The sequence below is a fragment of the Ailuropoda melanoleuca genome, chromosome 4 (assembly GCF_002007445.2).
Source record: "Ailuropoda melanoleuca isolate Jingjing chromosome 4, ASM200744v2, whole genome shotgun sequence".
In the NCBI taxonomy this organism is placed as follows: Eukaryota; Metazoa; Chordata; class Mammalia; order Carnivora; family Ursidae; genus Ailuropoda; species Ailuropoda melanoleuca.
Window position 1 is genome coordinate 114695024 of NC_048221.1, and position 19724 is coordinate 114714747.

The window sequence follows — 19724 nt, forward strand, 5'->3', positions numbered from 1 at the left end:
AATAGCGGTGGCTAATCGTCTCCTTTGCTTTTAGTATCTTTTGTCATAGATTTAAATTCTAATTAATCAAATTAATTTTCTCCCTTATGGTGTGCGAATTTTATATCTTCCTCAAATACTACTTTGTCTTGAATCATAAAGATATTTTCCTAGATTTTCATTAAGAGTTTTAAAGCTTTTCTTCCCACATTTAATATACTCTTTCTATTTAGATGTATTGATCTCCCATTAACATAAAACTCTGAATTCACTTAAAACTTTGCCAGAACCTTCCAGTCTGGGAGCAGATACAGATATGCCAATGGATATTGATAGCAGTGACGTGAACAGTGACGGTAGCCGGGGCTTGGATGACATAGAAGAACCATCTCCTCCAGAAGATAAAATGTTCTTCCTGGATCCATCCGATCTCGATGCGGAAAGAGACGAGGAAGCTGTGAAAACAATCAGGTAGCGCATGTGCACGGCTATGCCGCGGGCCGCTGCCGGACCCAGGGCCAGTCCAGGTGCTCCCTGGAGAAAGAATCTCTTTAAATGGAACCTAAAATGTAATTTAAAATCCAGTTAAATTGTCGCTAATTCTTTTACATGCACCACAGCATTCCTGAAATAAATTATTATCACTCTTGCCATCCACTCAACATGGGAGGCTGTAAGAATCCTTGTTTTCTTGAAGAGAAAGTGCTTTATTTAAATGTAGTCTAGATGTGACGCTCACTGTGGAGCAGCCACCACAAGGTGTCAGAGTTGAACTATCAGAGCAGCCCATTTCTTCATATAGGCAGATTATCAGATGCTAGAAATACCAGTACAAATGTGTATCTATGGACGTTGCACAAAGATGATGGTGATGAATTTGGGAGCGGTTTTTAGATTACCATGGTTAATTAGACTATTAGCACTTTGTAAAAATGCTGTTGGATTATAAAACTTCTAAATACCCCCTTATATTTATAGAAATTCAGTTTTTCTATATACACAGCTGTATAGGATGTACTACTTTGTAATAAAATGTTAATATTTTGGCAGGTTTTGTTTTTCATTGGCAACCAGGAGGTATTTAGAGAAAATGGATCATTGATCAGTCTCACATGGCTGAGTGGTCATTTATTCATTTTGGCTTATCATTAGATTATAGCTATTCCTATCATTCTCATTCTGAACTAAAACTTAATGTTTACCCAGTTTGGAGACTATCAAGAGAACTTAGCTAGCTTCCTAACCATGAATACTTCATAATTTAAGAGAAAATATTTAACTGAGACTGAAATTGAAAAACCACATGTTTTTCACACATACCTCCCAAATTGTTCCTCTAGCTATGCTGTTCCTGACCCATGTTGCAGTATTATTGATTTGACACGGTGCATTATTTATTTTTATTTTCATAATTGTTATCTGTAAATCATTTTCCTTTCAGTGTCTTCTACTAGAAATAATTTTTGCTAACAACATGAATAATGGAATTTGACATTTGAACCATGTAAATTTGGGTATAGGTGTACTTACTTTTTATCTTGTTATGAATTTACTAATTGACCATGCTGCCTAGGGGAAAAGCAGCTTTCTCAACAGCAATCCCAAATGAGACCCTCTCCCAGGCTTCACATCTTCCAGTTAGGGAGGATTCTTTCTGCTCTGTGCATTGTTTTGTGTTACGACCCTTCAAAAAATACTGATGACAAATAATGAGGACTTGCAGTATTGTCTTAGTCTTTTATAAATCAACTGTGTATCATCATAACGTGATTATTTTCTTGAGCTATTTCTAAGATATTTTGAAAAATTTTAGCTCGTTATCTTAAAGGCTGAGTTTATAGTATTTATGATTTTTTAAAAAATTGAAATTATCAATATTTTGTCATAAACTCTAAATGTTTTTTAGTCCATCAACAAGCAGTAATATTCCGCTGATGAGGGTCGTACAGTCCGTCAAGCACACAAAGAGGAAAAGCAGCACGATGGTGAAGGAGGGCTGGATGGTCCATTACAGCAGCAGGGACACCCTGGTCAGTAATCACGGACATTGTAATATGGCAGTGACACTTGGTTATGTGCTTTACTTTATGCATTTTTAAAATCAGACATTTTAGTATTCTGGAACTGTAGTTATGTTTGTAAAGAGTTTTCAAAAGGCAGAACTTTTGAAATATTTTTACAAACTAGTAGAGCAGTAGAGATTCAGAAAGCATCTGGGGATAAACCACCAAATACAAAATCTGTGAAAGAAATAATTGGTAAGATGGACTTCATTACAGTTAAAAGCTTCTGCTCTGCAAAAGACAGTGTCAAGAGAATAGACAAACACAGACTAGGAGAAAATATATGTAAAAGACTTCTGATGAAAGACCATTCTCCAGAATATCAAAGAACTCTTAAAACTCAACAGTAAGAAAACAAACAACCAAATTAAGACATGAATCAAAGACCTTAACACATATCTCACCAAAGAAGATATACAGATGGCAGATACGCATATGAAAAGATGTTCCGTATGGTATGTCATCAGGGAAATGCAGATTAAAACAGCAGTGGAATACCACTGCACACTGATTGGCATGGCCGAAACCTGGAACACTGACAACACTAGAGGCTGCAAGGACGTAGAGCAATACATGCTTCATTCATTGCTGATGGGAATGCAAAATGGTGTAGACACTTGGGAAGACAGTTTGATGGCTTCTTACAAAACTGAGTGTACTCTTACCATATGATCTAGCAGTTGCACTCCTTGCTTTTTACCCAAAGGATAGGAAAACTTACATCCACACAAAAACCTGAATATGGATGATTACAATAGCTTTATTCATAATTGCGAAAACTTGGAAGGAACAGGATGTCCTTCAGTACGTGAATTGACAGATAAACCGTGGTACATCCATCCAGACAGTGGACTGTTACTCAGTACTAAACACCACTGAGCTATGAAAAGACAGGAAGGAGTCTTAAATGCATATTACTAAGTAAAAGAAGCCAGTGTAAAAAAGCTACATACAGTATGATTCCAACTATATGACATCTGGAAAAAGCAAAACTATGGAGACAGTAAAAACAATCGGGTTGGGTGTAGGGAGCAGGTAGGCATGAATAGGCAGAAAGAACACAGAATTTTTAAGGCAAGGGAAATACTCTATAAAATACCGTAATGGTGGAAACCGGTCATTATACATTTGTCCAAACCCGTAGAATGTACAACACCAGAGTGAACCATAATGTAAAATCTGGACTTTAGGGTTATGATGTGTCAGTGTAGGTTCATCAGCTGTAACAAGTGTACCACTCTGAATAAGGATGTAGATAATGAGGGAGGCTATGCATGTGTTGGGGGGCTGGGAGTATATGAGAAATCTCTGTACCTTCCCTTTAATTACTCCATGACCAAAAATGGCTAAAGTCTTCATTTTAAAAAATAAAGAGACATGTAAAAAAAGCACATGTCAAAAAACAAAAGAAAAGACAAATGACAAACTGGAAAAAGTATTCTGAAGTCATAATTTAGACAAGGATTAATTTCATTATATGTAAAGGATAACAACCAATTGATCAGAAAAAGACCACAACACAGTCAAAGACTGGGCAAAGAGTATCAACAGAGTTCACAGTCAAGGACATACAAATGACTCTTTAGACATAAGAGCTTGATCTCATATTTAATAAAAAGTACCATTTAAAATTTTACTGAATTACCAGCTTTTATTTATCAGTGTAGCCAAGATCAAAAAGTTTAGTAACATAACTACATTAGTGAAGGTTTGAGTAAATAGGTACTCATGTGGCTGATGAAACTATAAATTGGGTCAAATCTTAGGGTGATTGATACTGTCAAGCAAAATTACGTGTGTATCTTTTGACCCGGGGGCCAGATTAGAAATGTAGCCTATAGGTAAATTACCTATCTGTGCATGTGTACCACATATGTAATTTAGTGTGCATGCATAAAATTCTCTAAAAAGATTCCTGGAAACCTACTACCATTGCTTACCTGGAGTAGGGTGGGAGTGGGATGTGAGTGGTGGTGGGAGTATACTTGTCACTCTATGTCCTTCTTATGTTTGCAGAATTTTGACACTCGTGAATTTTAAACCTATTCAGAAATACAAACTTATGAAGAGAAATGAAAGGGAAAGGAAAGATACAGGTACTTTGGAGGAATCATTATTTTTATACCTCAGAGTTTTATGTCCTTTATTTTATAGAGAAAGAGGCATTACTGGAGACTGGACAGCAAATGTCTAACATTGTTTCAAAATGAATCTGGATCAAAGTATTATAAGGTAAAGATTCCACATTTTGAAAAATCTGTACATTGAAATATTGTATATTTTCCAAATATATTCAAATAATATTCATTATTATATTGGCATATACCTACTACGACTCTGCCTAATACCATGTATAGAAGTCAGCGTTAAGTTCCTTGTTAAAATAATTGTCCTGCACCCCCTCACAATAGCCCCGCTACCCAGGGTGGTTTTTTGTTGTGTGTTCCTTTGGTTTTGGCCTGCTTATACTGATTGCCTTTTGGATGCTCTGATTTAGATTGGGCAGTTTAGTAAGTGCCATGATCATTGCCTGTCCAGAAGAGGCCAGTGTGGTGTTTGGTGTTCTCCACTGCGCCATTTTATCTTAGGCCCTGATGCCCAAAAGCTTCTTTGCCTTTGTATGGTCTTCTTTCCTTGGCTTGCTCCACACTTTGTCGTGTCACAGACGGACACCAAACAAAATTGTAGAGTGTAGCAGTTATATCCTTAAGAAAGCGAACAGAAACTAATGACTTGATTTGATCTGGTTGGGTTCTTGTAAATAATGGGGGTTTTTTTGTTTTGTTTTTGCATTAGGAAGTGGATACATGTAAATACTTGTTACATTTATGGGCAGAACCACACAGAATGTTTGAACAACCTATACTAACATTCTACTTTTGCTCTTATTTTTGTTTTATTCTCCTCTGAGGGCTGTATCTTGCAGACAGCCGCTAGCAGAGAATTGTTGAGTTGATTTAATGATGATTGGAAAGTGACAAGTATTGGATATAGGGGCAGTGACCCTCCATGATCCTCTCCTTCCTTGTAGTCTAATGACCTGCTGCAGGCCTGAACCACTGGCTTAGCGATTATACTCCACGCTCTGCCTTCGGCGTTGCTGGGCAGGCAAATCATTCAGGGCAGATACTATCGTAAGACTTGACCACGTGTTCCATGTACCACATACTTGTGTTCATCTTAATGCATTCATTAGAAATGCATATCTCTGATTGTTTAGTGTATTCGAAAATAAAAACAAAGATGTATTCATAGTTTTTAATGCCTAATTTTTTACTTCAGGAAATTCCACTTTCAGAAATTCTCCGCATATCTTCGCCACAAGATTTCACAAACATTTCACAAGGCAGCAACCCACACTGTTTTGAAATCATCACTGATACTATGGTATACTTTGTTGGGGAGAACAATGGAGACAGCTCCCATAATCCTGTTCTTGCTGCTACTGGAGTTGGAGTTGATGTAGCACAGAGCTGGGAAAAAGCTATTCGCCAAGCTCTCATGCCTGTTACCCCTCAAGCAAGTGTTTGCACTTCTCCGGGGCAAGGGAAGGATCACAGTAAGCAATAACCTTGTTGATGGCTTTTTTCCCCCTCTGGTTCTTAAGCATTTCGTGGGTATGGTTGTGTTTCTGTATGTATTTTTTTTTTTAAGATTTTATTTATTTGAGAGAGAGTGAGAGCGAGCATGAGCGGGGGTGGGAGGGGACAGAGGGAGAAGCAGACTCCCTGCTCAGTCCCAGTCCTGGGACTCCAGGATCGTGACCTCAGCCAAAGGCAGATGCTTAACTGACTGAGCCACCGAGACGCCCCTCTGTGTGTATTTCTAATGCTCACTTTAAGCTTCATCTGTACTAACCAATATTGTTAGTTAATTCCTTTATATAGTTATGTTAGTTATAATGTATACATATAATCCCCAGAGCTAGGTTCCAGAGTCAGTCTCCCTACATTCAAATCCTCCCTACATTCAAATCCTGGTTCTGCCAACCTGTTATATGATCTTAGGCAAAACCTTACCTCTCTGTAATAGTACCTACTTTATGGGGTTGTGTCAGCATTGAAGGAAAGAGAACCAGTGATAGAACAGTGTTTGGTGTCCATGAACTCTCATTGGATTAAGCAAACTACTACTATTTTGCTTCATAGTGGGATATAAACAGGTGATAAAGTATTATGGTTCATGTCATACTTGTGAAATCTGTGAAGTCAGATATGCTATTTTTCTTTAAACTGAATTAAAACATTCAGAAACACCAAAAAATTATTGATATTGGTTCTTTGCACCAATAAAATTTATAAAATAAAACCTAAATTTGATAAAGGATCAAGTGAAAGCTATAATATGATGTCACTTTTATGCTATTGATGTTATAGTATTTATGGGGAGACATCATTCATTAGAAAATTAGACAAATAATATTTAAATCGAAATAAGTATCAACTATTTCCTAAATGTACTTTATTTCAGTTCACCTGTATTATTTCATGCACCTGTTCTTGGATTTATGCTAGACTCTGAGCTATAATACAAAAGAAACACAGAAATTAAGGGAGCGAGGACATACAGAAGTTAGTGTTAAGTAGTAGCATAAAGCAGTAGAGTGCAGACGTGAAAAATGCATTACTTGGGGGGGTGCAGGTGTGGATAGGAGGAGTAAGCAGAGACTTCATGATAGGAAAAAATCTGATTTGGACCTTGATCTTGGATCTCAAGTAGGTTAGGATAGGAAAAATTAAAGGGAAGGGTGGAGGGGGGTGGTGTTACTCTAGTTAAGGAGACTGCTATGATCAAAGGGATGAAAGTAATGACTGTGAACATGTTTGGTGTTTTATATTGATTCTTAAGAGGGTGAATTAGATGGATATTTACAGTGCTTCTCAAGTTTTGGGGGATTGTAGACAGAACTCTGATATCGTAATTAAAGCCATGGACCTTTTCCCCCAGAAAATAATACAGGGACTTAAACACAAATTTTATGTATAACTGAATATAGGGACCTTCTCCATTCTCCAGCCCATCCATGGACCTCCTTCCTCGGGTTAAGAGTCTCTAAAAGCAGAATTGCAGAAGGGTTAAGAGTGAGTGAGGGTGCTGGAGAATGAAAGCACAGTCGCCGCTTACTGGCTATGTGATCTTGGTCTCTGCAGTCGCTCATCTAAAGTGGGAGTAATCATAAATGTATATAATGCACTTAGCACAGTTCCTGACGTATTAGTACTAGTATCGCTGGGTTGTTGGCTGCTGCTGCTGCTTTTCCTGGAGTGGCGTTCTGGGAAGCAGTAGAAAATACAACTAGGTGGAGCTAGACAGTGGAGGCCTCTGAAACAAAGTCAGTATTGACTTACACTAGGAAAACGGAATGACTGAAAAACAAAGCTTTAGACACTTTAATATAGTTGATGCTGTGTCTTGTTTGTTCGTTAATATTTAATATTTGAATTATTTAAAATATTTTAAGATTGACTTAATATTTTTAAATGCAGTCTTTGATAGTAATGTTACTTATTTTTGATGTATGCTTAACATTTTCTTGTTTTAAATTTTTACATTTGGGATCATAAATGAAATTTCACATCTTCTTTGAGTTCTCTCAGAGATTCTAGATCTAGTCTCTTACTCACTTAACATGTGGCCCTTTTCTCTTTTTTGTCACTTACTTCCTTTGCTTACCAAAGTAATAAAGACATATAAGCTTTACAGTAATATGGAATATAAAATGAGAAAGTCCTTCCTGTACACTTGTAACACACCCTGTTATTCCTGCTCCTATATCTCCCCCCTCAGAAAACCATTATTAACAATTTGGTGTATATTTCTTGTATCTTCTTGGTTTGGGGAGAAGGGAAGCTGTGACTATTTAATTTATTTAATTTTAACTTATTTAATTAATATGTATCATATATATTTCAATGTCAGTATGTAGATTTATCTGATTTTTAATTTTTTTTTATTAAAGTAATGCATGCTTTTTATGTTTTAGAAAATGCAGGCAGCATAGAAGTATATAAATACTAAAGTCTTTGTTCTCCAACCCTTACTGTCTCATTCACCAGAAATATCATATACTCTTTGTTTTTAATTCAAATGCTGTTGCCTTACAACTTGCCTTTCTAACTTAATATGCCATGGATAGCTTTCTAACTCAGTATGGATAGCTCTACACCATTAAATGTTTAGATAGTATTTCTTTGTGTGGATGTATCATATTTTATTTGACCAGTTTCTTGTTGATGGGTTAATACTGGGTGTATGGATAAATTTTTTTAAAGAACATAATTACATTAACTGTATGTTAACCAGTTTTTAAAATTTAATATGCTGTGGGCATTCACCTGTCAGCAAATGTTAATATTAAGTCATATAACAAATTTCTCATACATCATTCTTCTGTTTTACAGAAGATTTATCTACTAGTATTTCCGTATCTAATTGTCAGATCCAGGAAAATGTGGTAAGTAAAAATTACAGCTAAAGTATGCAAATTGGGTAATTAAAATAGGTAAAATAAGATGTGAAAATCTTATTAGGGAAGCAAGTTCAAGAGACAAAAAACTCTTGGGGTGCCTGGGTGGCTCAGTCATTAAGCGTCTGCCTTCCGCTCAGGGCGTGATCCCAGCATTCTGGGATCGAGCCCTGCATCAGGCTCCTCCGCTGGGAGCCTGCTTCTTCCTCTCCCACTCCCCCTATTTGCGTTCCCTCTCTCTCGCTGGCTGTCCCTCTGTCTGTCAAATAAATAAAATCTTTAAAAAAAAAAAAAAGACAAAATCTCTTAAATACAGAGAACAAACTGGTGGTTGCCAGAGGGGAGTTGGGTGGGGGGATGGGTGAAATAGATAAAGGGAATTAAGAATACATTTATCTTGATGAGCACTAAGAAACATTTAGAATCACTATAAATCACTATATGGTACACCTGAAACTAATATAACACTGTATGTTAATTATACTTGAATTAAAAAAAAGTTCATAGGCCAAAGTATTGAGCACCTGGCCTAAAGCCACCAGCTAGATTTTGTGGCTGATAACTACTCTAAGGATTTCTGCTTTATGAAGGAAACTAAGGCAGATGTTTTAAATTGTGAAAATAAAGATAACTTTTTCACAAGTGATAGTAGACTATTACATAGTGATAGACTAGTGCAAAGAGAAGGGAGAGATTACTTCTTGCTGGGTCAGCAGGGAAAGCTTCCTCAAGGAAGTGAAACCTGAGCTGTGCCCACCAGGGTGGAAAGGAATTTGGGCTGAGAGGATGAGGGCGGGGAACAATAGTTCATGCAAGTTCAGGGACCAGGATGGGCAAATAGAGGGAAGCAGGACATACAAGACGTTTAAGGAATAGTGAATAGATGAAGTTTGGCCGCTGTATGTAGGTACGTGTTAGGGATTATGACAGGGGTCAGCATACTTTCTATAAAGGAATACATAATATTTTAGGCGTTGGGGACCATACTCAATTACTTGACTCTGCCATGGTGGTGAGAAAACATCCATAGGAATCATCCTAAAGGAATGAGCACGATTGTGTCCCAGTATAACTGAATGGACACTTGAATTTGAATTTTCTATCATTTTCACGTGTCAAAAGATACTATTATTATTTTCCCTTTTTTTTTTTTAACCATTTAAAATGTAAAGTCTATTCTTAGATCAGGAGCTGGTATAAAAAGAGCCAGCAGGCTGGATTTGGCCTACAAACTAATTTGCCAACCCTGGATTAGAAAGAAAAAAGACTAGAAAAAGAAGTCATAAAATAATTCATTGGCTATATATAAATTTCTCTGATAAAAATCTCGCCATCTTCCACTTGGGGCATCCAGCTGTAATACCTCTGTAGCATACAGATGTTGGCTTTCCAAGATTGCAATGAAGATGGGATATCCAGTGTCGTGTTACAGGGAATAAAGGGTTTCAAGGAGATGTAATCTGTCTATGTCTTGTAGTGGTAGGTAGAATAGAAACCAGATTCTTGGGGAGGGAAAGAGGGATATAATACAAACATGAGATCACTAACTTTGAAGGATGCACCAAGAACTTGAGGGACATGCCCATTCATAGCTGAGAAGGGAGAAGGTTCAGAGCTGGTCTTTGTGAAAAAACCTTTCCAACAGTTATTATTTGACTAGTGGATGTTCCCTCATCTAATTTGATTAGAACCAAAATTTCGTTGGTTAAACAAAAAGTTGATTAAAGTTGGGAAGCCTATAAAAATGATTCTTATAAACCTTAAAGTGTTCATTATACCTTAAAATATGCATATATGCACATTGGTTGATTTGCTTTTGTTACAGGGCTGAGACTTTAAGTATGGATCTGCTAAGTAGAGTTCCACTTTGTCTTTCTTGCTTCAACCACATCTGTAATGAGTTCTGATGCTAATCACCCTGATTTCGTGCAGACTTCACAGGTTCAGGGCTCAGTTCCTAACAAGGCTGCCCTCATTTGAGACACCAGCCGCAGGTGCAGGAGCCCCCAGCTCACCCATACTTCTGACGAACTGGCTGCAGAGTCCAAGGGTTCCCACGCTGAGGTTCAGTAATTCACTAGAACGACTCAGAACCAGGAAAGTGCTGGACTTACGATTACAGCTTTATTATAACAGATAAAAATCAGGACCAGCCAACCAAAGACACATACGGTGCTGTCTGGGAGAGTTCTGAATGTAGAGCTTCTGTATTCTGTCCCTGAAATCGGGACATGCGGCCCTACAGCACACTGATCTGTCACCAGCCTGGAATGTTACCTGGGCCTTAGTGTCCAAAGTTTTTGTTGGAGTTTCATTAAGTAGGCATGATTGACTGACTCACTGGCCACACGATTGAACTCAGTCTCCTACCCACCTTCTCCTCCCCTGAGTTTGGACTAGTTCAAAGCCCCAACACTCTAATCACGTGCTGGGTCTTTCTGGCTATCCTCCCCCATCCTGAATCATCTGCGTTAGCATAATTTGGGTGTGATCCAAGGACTCAAGAATAACATAACATAAGATACTCCTATGACTTGGGAAATTCCAAGGATTTAGAGTCTCTTAGGAACCAGGGACAAAGGCCGGTCAAGTTCTTATTATGCACTCTGTAATTTCCAATTTTTGTTTCTTTAAAGTAGAACCAGGGGTACTTATGAAATATTCTGAGAACAGAATCTTCATTTCCACAGTCTTTGGTATTTATTTTGCTCACAAATAGGTTGACAGCTATTGTTGGCATCTCACCCTTATGGAGTTATTTTTCCTTTTTTTTTTTTTTTTTTTTTTAGTTAGCACAAGCAGGAGGGGTGGAGGGAGAGAGAATCTCAAGCAGACCCCATACTGAGCACGGAGCCCAATGTGGGGCTCGATCTCACTATCCTGAGATCAGGACCTGGGCCGAAACCAAAAGTCAGATGCTTAGCTGGCTGCACCATCCAGGTGCCCCCTTTACGGAGTTTCTAAAACAACTTCATTTTCATAGCAATCTGTCATGTTTCATTGACTTACATAGTACACATATTTAATTTTTTGTAATTAAAGTATATGATCTATAACAAGTACATTTGGTGTAATGGGTTTGGGAACAAAATCAGTTTTAAGAGTTACTCATTGGGATACCACACCCATTTTATTAGGCGACTATAGACATCAGTCAATATATTCTTTTCAGAGGGAATGGAAAGTACATGTTCTGGTGAGTTAGTAAAGAAAAGTTGTTAGGAGAACCTCTACAAGTAAGCAGTACTTATTTGACCCTGATATGTCCTGAATTATTTATCTTTTTAATAGATTTTTATGTTTCCCTAATACATCATAAGCCTCTTACAAATTAGCTACCTTTTACAGAGTCCTCTATACAGTTAGGGCTCAATAAATGTTGAAGACAATAATAAAATCACTGACATATTTTAAATTAGGAGGGACCTAGAGATGCAGACCGATACTTTTTTACATATGAGAAAGCCAAGTGCCAGGGAGTCAACAATTTAAGATTACCTGATTTCGACAGAAATTAGGAAATCAGATTTATAGATTTACTGATTTTTATATGCCAGGCCCTGGACTTGACACTTGGTATATATCTTCATTTAATTTACTTAAAAATCCAGTGAAAATAGATGTTATTATATCCCCTTTACCATTGAGAAATTGAGGTGTGCGATTCTGTTTATTTAATTGAGTTACTGCCATGAGATAGGCACTGGCGGGGAGTGTAACACTGATGGAGCCGGAGCGCCTGATTTCATGCAGACTGTGGCCCAACACAGACAAGGGAGTCCCTGATTGGAGCACTCGGGAGGGGACTGGAGAGCGCCCACCAAGAATATTCCCACAGCAACAGCAATATGGAGCACCAAGAAGGGAGGGAGGGAAGAAGACTGGGGAGGGATCCGAGTTACAGACTTTCTCACACATACCCTTTTCATCAGGCTTTCAAAGTGAGCCTAACCTCAATATGAATCTTCTGAGTTTTTCTCTCAAATCAAAGATAGCAAATCTTTTTAATGGTGAAATAGGTAAAATTTATTTTTTTATGTTAATTTACTTTTTACAAATCATTACTAAGGACAAGATTTTCTTTTCAAATCATTTTTCCCCCAAAGGCCTTCTTACAGAATCCATTATTCTTGCACATTTAAGAGTCATAGTATTAAAATTGGGCTTTTCTAGGACATGGAAAGTCTATGTTCATAAAATATTTGTTAGGAAACTTGGCTGCGTCTCTCATAAAAACAAAAATGTGTTCAGTATTAGAATGAAAGGACTCAGAGATGTTGACAGTGTTGGCTGGAGGGAAATAATGCTGCTTGCTCTTTCCTAAATAGGACATTAGCACTGTTTACCAGATCTTTGCCGATGAGGTGCTTGGTTCGGGCCAGTTTGGTATCGTCTATGGAGGTAAGCAACTGCAGCCTGTTGCATATTGTACATACGCCAGAAAATTGTGAAATTTAAAGACCTTTGTTAGCTGTTGTGTCTTGTCACAATTTTGTGGCTTTTTTCTGAAGGGTTGACTTGCATTCTTTTAGCTCCACCCTTTGTACTGTAACTGAGTATTCAGTCCTTAATTGCAACCGCACACTTTACAGAGTCACAGAAAGAATTAGGAAATTAGTTTTGCAGTAGTCTTACTTTATCCTTTCTTGTAGCTCACTCATAAGATGTTTGTGAGGGAAAAATAAATGGCTTGAAGCTTCTATTGGGCTGTGTGGGCTCATCTATCCAAGGATATGCCCTACTGGATTTCCAGCATAAATGGCCCCATTCGTCTGCTGTTGCCATGAATCACTGTGACTCATGATATTGGCAGAGTCATTTAAGCTCACTTTGCATTAGTATCTTCATCTGTTTAATGGAGCTAACAAAATTTGACCTGCATAGCTCACAGGGTTGTTAATTAAGCCTAATGTACGTAAATGTACTTTATAAGCTATGATCTAAGGCATGAAAGAAATGTTAAATCCTATTCCTCCCTTTCTGACACTCTTTAAGTAGTGTCTCCTAGTTGGCCTTTCTGCCTCAAGGCTTGCTCTGATATGTGGTTAAATAACTGTGCTGACTCAGTGAACCTAGACTAAAACTAATTCATTGATAAGATGTTTCTATCTTGACAGTGTCTGAAGACTAAGAGCAGTTAACTGTCATTTATTTAATAAGGTAGATTATTTTTCAGCAAACAAGTTCATTCACATTTCCTGCCATTTCAAGTAATGAAACTGCCTTTATTAGAAGCAACTATTATTAAGGGAAAATGTAATTTACTTCTTAAAATTAAAGATGAGTGAAGGAGAAAGAACAAAATCAGCCAAAGAAAAGATATCTAAGAATAAATACATAATCAGTTTCAGTCTTTGTTCAACTTTCTGATAAAGCTTTTATATTGCATATGAGCTGTCAATTTGCTTTTTCTTTCTTTTCTATACTTTTTTTTTTAAAAAATAGGAAAACATAGAAAGACTGGAAGGGATGTGGCTATTAAAGTAATTGATAAGATGAGATTCCCCACAAAACAGGAAAGTCAACTCCGTAATGAAGTGGCTATTTTACAGGTAAAAAAACCAAGTTGCTTTGTATTGGTTTTAATTTTTGATTTGTGAGTTTTCAAGTGCAAGTATATTTAGCATGCTGTGAAGAAGGCTTGTTTTTTCTGTTTTCATCTTATGACCTTTGGGCTCAGTGGGAGGCTGGTGGGCTTCTACGTTAAGTCCTTAAGTCTTTTTTTTAAAAAGGAAAAATTAAGTTCTAGTAATCTAGGAGTTACAAGAACTGCCATTAGGATAGTACTTTAGAACACATTTTCATCAGTAAAATCTTAACAACAACAACAAAAGTAAAAACTTATAATTCATCACTCCAGAAGCTCAAAATACTTGGATACTTGTGTCCCCACATTTGACGAGGTCAGCGCTGTGGCCATGCAGTGCTCACAGATGATGGGCTTCGTTATTATAGCAATTGCTATAAAAATAAAGTCTGCTTAAAAATTGTGTACCTTTTCACAGTAGCATTTGATATTTTATTAATTTAAAACTCTAAAGATTTAATTTTATAATGTTTTAGTCCATTAAGGTATATTTTTAAAGATATATTGGCAATAACATAACTCCCATTAAATAAATCACCGTTTTTATTTTTATCTAACATTTTTACCTCTTTTGGGGGTCATCTGGAAGAGTAAAATGTAGCTTTATCTTTATTTTCATGAATATCCTATAAATTATAATATGCAAATGTCTATTCACTGTGTAGCTTTTGCATAATATTTAAGAAGACACAGCATACTGAACTTAGGCTTCCTTGAAGAAGCAGGTAAGAAACTTAACACACTCAGGATTCATTTCACATGTATTACATTATTGGTTACCAGCAGTGACATTTGCCTCCGTGTTTTCAGAGGAGTGATCATCAAAAGATTGTGGTCTACAAGCTACCTGTGGTCCCTTCAAGGTCACTTCCTCCTATACAACTTCCTTCATATAGAAAATTAATAGCATTCAGACTGTATTAGGATGTGGATATTGGTAGCGATCTTTTTTCACATCTAATTCTGGAATCGTGCTCACTGTCCAACTAATACACAAAAAATAAATATTAAGGATACATTCTTAAGGCTTGATTCATCCTGGTCACTGATCACAGACACATTTCTAAACTACACACTGCAGTTTTTTTGCCCTGTGTTACAGCTGTGGCTATAATTAAATTTAGGGATTTCCGGATAATGCACAACGCAACAACGGTAGTACAGCCTTCTGGTTATTTTCACTGATGCCGCTCTGTGGGGAATACAGTTCAGTGATTGTAGTATGTCTCCAAATATACTATTTTCTTCTTAAATTTAATACCATAGTTTTTGTTGTAGATTGTTTTCAAATTGTTTATATATAAATTTATATTTTTTTATTTAGTCAGTGGCTTACTTTGTGCCAGAAACTGTACTTAATAAGTACTTTTTCTTAACATCACCCAACAGGAAGAGGACAGGTTTAGAGTTTGAATCGAAGTCTCTCTGCAAACCACATGCTCTTTCTACTCTACCTCATTGGACCTGTTGTGTGTGTGTGTGTGTGTGTGTGTGTGTGTGTGTGTATGCGCGTGCGCGCGCGCGCATGCACGTGTGCACACACTTTTGTAAAATTGTGACTTCATTTCCTTTGCAATATATAAATTCAACAAATTCTATATATAAAGATCAGCTTTAGCCTACTTTGTATTTGAATTACAGTTCTCTTGGAACAATCAAATGTGGTAAAAACATTTCTTAAAGGAAACGTTTTTCAAATACTCATTTGCTGAAATTCATTACACAAGATTTAGTCATATGAGCATTTCAGCTAGCCTCTTTTACATGGATTAAAAGGAACGTACTGCACTCCTCCACTCACGCACTGCACCCTTTGGTTCCCCACCTCCCCTCCCTGCTGTGTCCTCCTAACTTTTTAGTCTTTGCCCCTGATTCTTCTTGCATGTAGTCCTGATTAAACAACCTAAAAGGCTGCCCGAACCCCACCTGGTAGTTGAAGCTGGTACTGTTGGTTCCTTGCAGCTCCATGGACATCCATGGTTTTTTCCCCCATGTCCTCACCTTTATAAAGAAAGGTTAGGGGGTAAAGACTAAGCGTCTTACTGAGACTATTGTTTTGGCCTTTCCAATGGCAGGGAGGAACAATTCTAGAATCATTGATAAAGGAGTGACCTTATAGTTTACCCAGGAACATCCAGCCTCTCTCTTGCATGCTTGGTTATAATCTCTGTATTTCTGTCAGTTTTGTTTACTCATGAATCCAGACTACCTACATAGTACCAGCTGCATAGCAGATACTCATTTAATACTTACTGAATAAATGTGTTTATATGGGGGATTACCTATAACGTTTTGTTAAATTTTTTAAATGGAAATGTGGAATGGTTCCATTTGTATGGTTTCTTAAGGTAATGTGTACTTTGCACATGTGTACATACAGTTACGTAAAGGATCCATGCTTACATGAACTGTAACGTGGCACATCTGCTGGGGACTGTGTTGTGGGGCAGGAAAGAAATGGAGGCTTTTTACTTCTGTTTCATAGGGGTGTGGTAATATAAAATGTCTTTGCTCTTGCCTGAAGCAGGTGGGTTATAGAGTAGTAATGGGAGAAAATGTATGGCGCGCTCATGGCTCCCTGTGTAAATGGGAAAATGTCATCAGAAACTTAAGAGGGAAATTTCTGGTTTGAACACTGGGGTATAAATTCACCATTTTCCCCTTTTTCTTTTTGGAAGTCACCTAAAAGCTACAAGAAAAATGATAAACAGAAATTTAAAAAAAAAACTAACAGAAGAAAGTTCAGACCTATAAAATAGGTAGAGGAGTTTTTCCAGAAACACCAGAGACAGAGGCAGGGGTGCATGCAGGAAGAGGCATCACAGTAAGGGCTGTTTTTGCTGGCTCTTTCTGAGACGTACAGTTGTGACATCCTCTCCAGGTGCCTCCTCAAATAGAAGTAAGCCAAGGGGGTCATGATCTGCTAAGATTTAATTTAAGAGAGAACACAGTAAGTGAAGGGAAGAAGGGCACTTCAGTAGTGGAAGAGTGCAGCTCACACCAAGTAACAGCAGCAACCTTTATAAAGGAAAACTAGAGAGGAGACGGGGAGAAGCTAACAAGCACATCAGTAGTTCTGGCAGATGAAGTAGCCCAAACTAGGAACATGGGAGGCCTAACCAGTGTAAGGTAATCCAGCCACTTTATACTGAAGTGTGTGCCCTAAAAACAAAGCACAAAGAATACTTCATTCATTCAAAACAGGATAAATAGTATTCTTTGATCCTAATGCTGTAAAACTAGAAATAAATTACAAAATCAAAAAACAAAAAGCTCCTATCACCTGAAAATTTTTTAAATATCTTAATTCTTAAAGAGCAAAATCGAGATTTCAAGGTATTTAGAAAATAATTGTGAATATACTATATATCAGCTTTGAGACTACTCAGAAAATTTATAACCTCAAATATTTACACAAGAATGAATAAATGAATTAAGAATCCAACTCAGGAGGTTAAAGAATGAACAATAAAGGAAAGCAAAAATAAGAGAAATAAGAACATCTTGGGGAGACGAACACAAATACTGAAAAAAATTTAAAGGCATTTTACAGATGCTGCCTTGTCCAACTCTATCAAATAAATTTGAAAACCTGGAGAAAATGATGCTCTATAATTTACCAAAAGAATAATTTACCAAGAATCTCCAGAGGAAATAGGACATTTAAATAAATAGAGGAAGTTAAGAGACAATAATGTTATAGCATACTTTTTGTGTGTGTGTGAATTGTTTATGGGGGGGGTAGAAACTTACAACTACAGCATGGGGACAGCCAGCCACACTTCCAGCTCTAAGCTGATCAAAGCTGTGGTATTCTGAATCTTCCCCTGCTCACTATTATCACACCCATGTCATTTTTACCATAAAATTGTCATTTTTTATTTTGCTGTTTGGAATACCATCTCATTAAATTGTTTTAAATTGATTCGTAAACAGTATTTTGCACTTGCTAGTCATTTTTTAAAACACCAGCTATAATTCAGCCATTGAGCTAAAATGACTAAGACAGTCTCTGCTGTCAGGGAACTTACTAGGGTACAGAGGAAGATGCATACATGACACAGTACCATGGGGTAAATACTGCTGCGTGTGTATATAGTGTTAGGTGAAAACTACTGCAGTCATCCCAAAAACAGGTAATGTGAGCTGAAACTAAAGCCGCTACAGTGGGAATTGATAGGTGACAGCAGATTCAAAAAACATTTTAGAGCTGGTGCTCAACCTAAGCCAAAAAGTTTGTTGTCTTAGCACAATTAGGTACCTATAATAAGGTAAAAGTATAAGAAAAAACATAGTTATAATAATGAGTAAAAGTTTAACACTTGGGCCAGTAGAGCATGTTTAAAATTGAATAGGGAGAATGAAGCCATATTAGTGAAAATATGAAAGTCCACACAGAGGAATAGATCGATGTCCAGGAATAAAAAGCCACTGAATATTTTTGAGCATGGCTGACTCACGATAATTTGCTTTTGAGGAAGGTTTTTTGTTTTTATGTTTTTAACCAGTAAGATAGATTGCTTTTTTATTAGCAGAAAGTCTCACATTCAACTTTGTATTTCTCCAACCCTGGTAACATAGTGGTGCTCAAGAAACATGAGATGATGGAGGTTGAGATCTTGGGCCTGAAAGAGGGAAAACCAAACAGAGGTATGATTGAGAATCCAGACTTCGATAAATAACTACCTTAAAACTGCCATCTCTTGAGCACATAACCTCCACAGACACAGCCCCGAAGAGCCAGAAGTCTGTGACTGGCTGAAGTCTGATCGGCAGTTGGCGCCTCTTGACGGACAGCATAAATTAGCATAGTGTTAGAAGACTAAAAAGATGAGAAAGAAAAAATAGTAGTAGTAATAGGACAGAGGCACTCACGTAATCCATTGGGAAGACATCCTTTCCCCTCAGCGCACCCACTGCACTACAGATCTTGGAAAATCCGAATCCATGATCCTGTTGGTTTGCTTTTACTGCTTATTTTTCTGTTTTTCTTTCTATGCCATGTATTCCAGACAGTCACAGTACATTGTTAGATATTTGCATAGTAAAACTGTTTTTCTACTGAAGTTGGTCATATAAATGTCCTGCAACTCTTCAGAACTTGCACCATCCCGGGATTGTAAACCTGGAATGTATGTTTGAAACTCCAGAGCGAGTTTTTGTAGTAATGGAAAAGCTGCATGGAGATATGTTGGAAATGATTCTATCCAGTGAGAAAAGTCGACTTCCAGAACGAATTACTAAATTCATGGTCACACAGGTATTTTAACTGTTTTCGTTTTGTTTGTTTTTTTTTGAAACAAGAGAATACATGAAAACAAATTAAATAGCAGTGCTCTTACATGTCGGGATATTGTGGGAATTTTTAACCTTGAAAAACAGAGTAACATTCAGTTAAAACTAAATGAACTGTAGTGAACTTTTCAAATTATCATAGCATTCCAGAGCTCAGGTGGGTGTTTAGCTATGAATTTTTTCCAGGCACTGAAAAAATTCTGTGTTCTTCAATAACAGATTCTTGTTGCCTTGAGGAATCTACATTTTAAGAATATTGTGCACTGTGATTTAAAGCCAGAAAACGTGCTGCTCGCATCAGCAGAGCCATTTCCTCAGGTGAGATACTGTCTAG

At 37.2% G+C, this 19724-nt stretch overlaps 2 protein-coding genes across 3 annotated transcripts in view; one reads left to right on the plus strand and one right to left on the minus strand.

Annotated features, from left to right (window-relative positions):
- PRKD3 (protein kinase D3) overlaps nucleotides 1-19724 on the plus strand; it is an 81357-nt gene that overhangs the window by 53452 nt on the left and 8181 nt on the right. Inside the window, exons 8-16 of the mRNA XM_002914832.4 lie at nucleotides 267-450; nucleotides 1886-2009; nucleotides 4197-4274; nucleotides 5325-5601; nucleotides 8444-8496; nucleotides 12837-12909; nucleotides 13954-14060; nucleotides 19194-19355; nucleotides 19610-19708. Coding sequence (XP_002914878.1) covers nucleotides 267-450; nucleotides 1886-2009; nucleotides 4197-4274; nucleotides 5325-5601; nucleotides 8444-8496; nucleotides 12837-12909; nucleotides 13954-14060; nucleotides 19194-19355; nucleotides 19610-19708 — 1157 coding nt within the window. The remainder of the gene's footprint in view (nucleotides 1-266; nucleotides 451-1885; nucleotides 2010-4196; nucleotides 4275-5324; nucleotides 5602-8443; nucleotides 8497-12836; nucleotides 12910-13953; nucleotides 14061-19193; nucleotides 19356-19609; nucleotides 19709-19724) is intronic.
- Nucleotides 415-19724, minus strand: part of NDUFAF7 (NADH:ubiquinone oxidoreductase complex assembly factor 7) — a 55678-nt gene continuing 36368 nt past the window's right edge. Inside the window, exon 11 of one of the 2 annotated variants that reach the window (XR_002141835.2) lies at nucleotides 415-541. The gene's annotated coding sequence lies outside the window, so the exon portion shown is untranslated. Of the gene's footprint in view, nucleotides 542-4066; nucleotides 4085-19724 lie in introns of those variants that run through there. The other variant, XR_002141837.2, reaches the window with a different exon arrangement.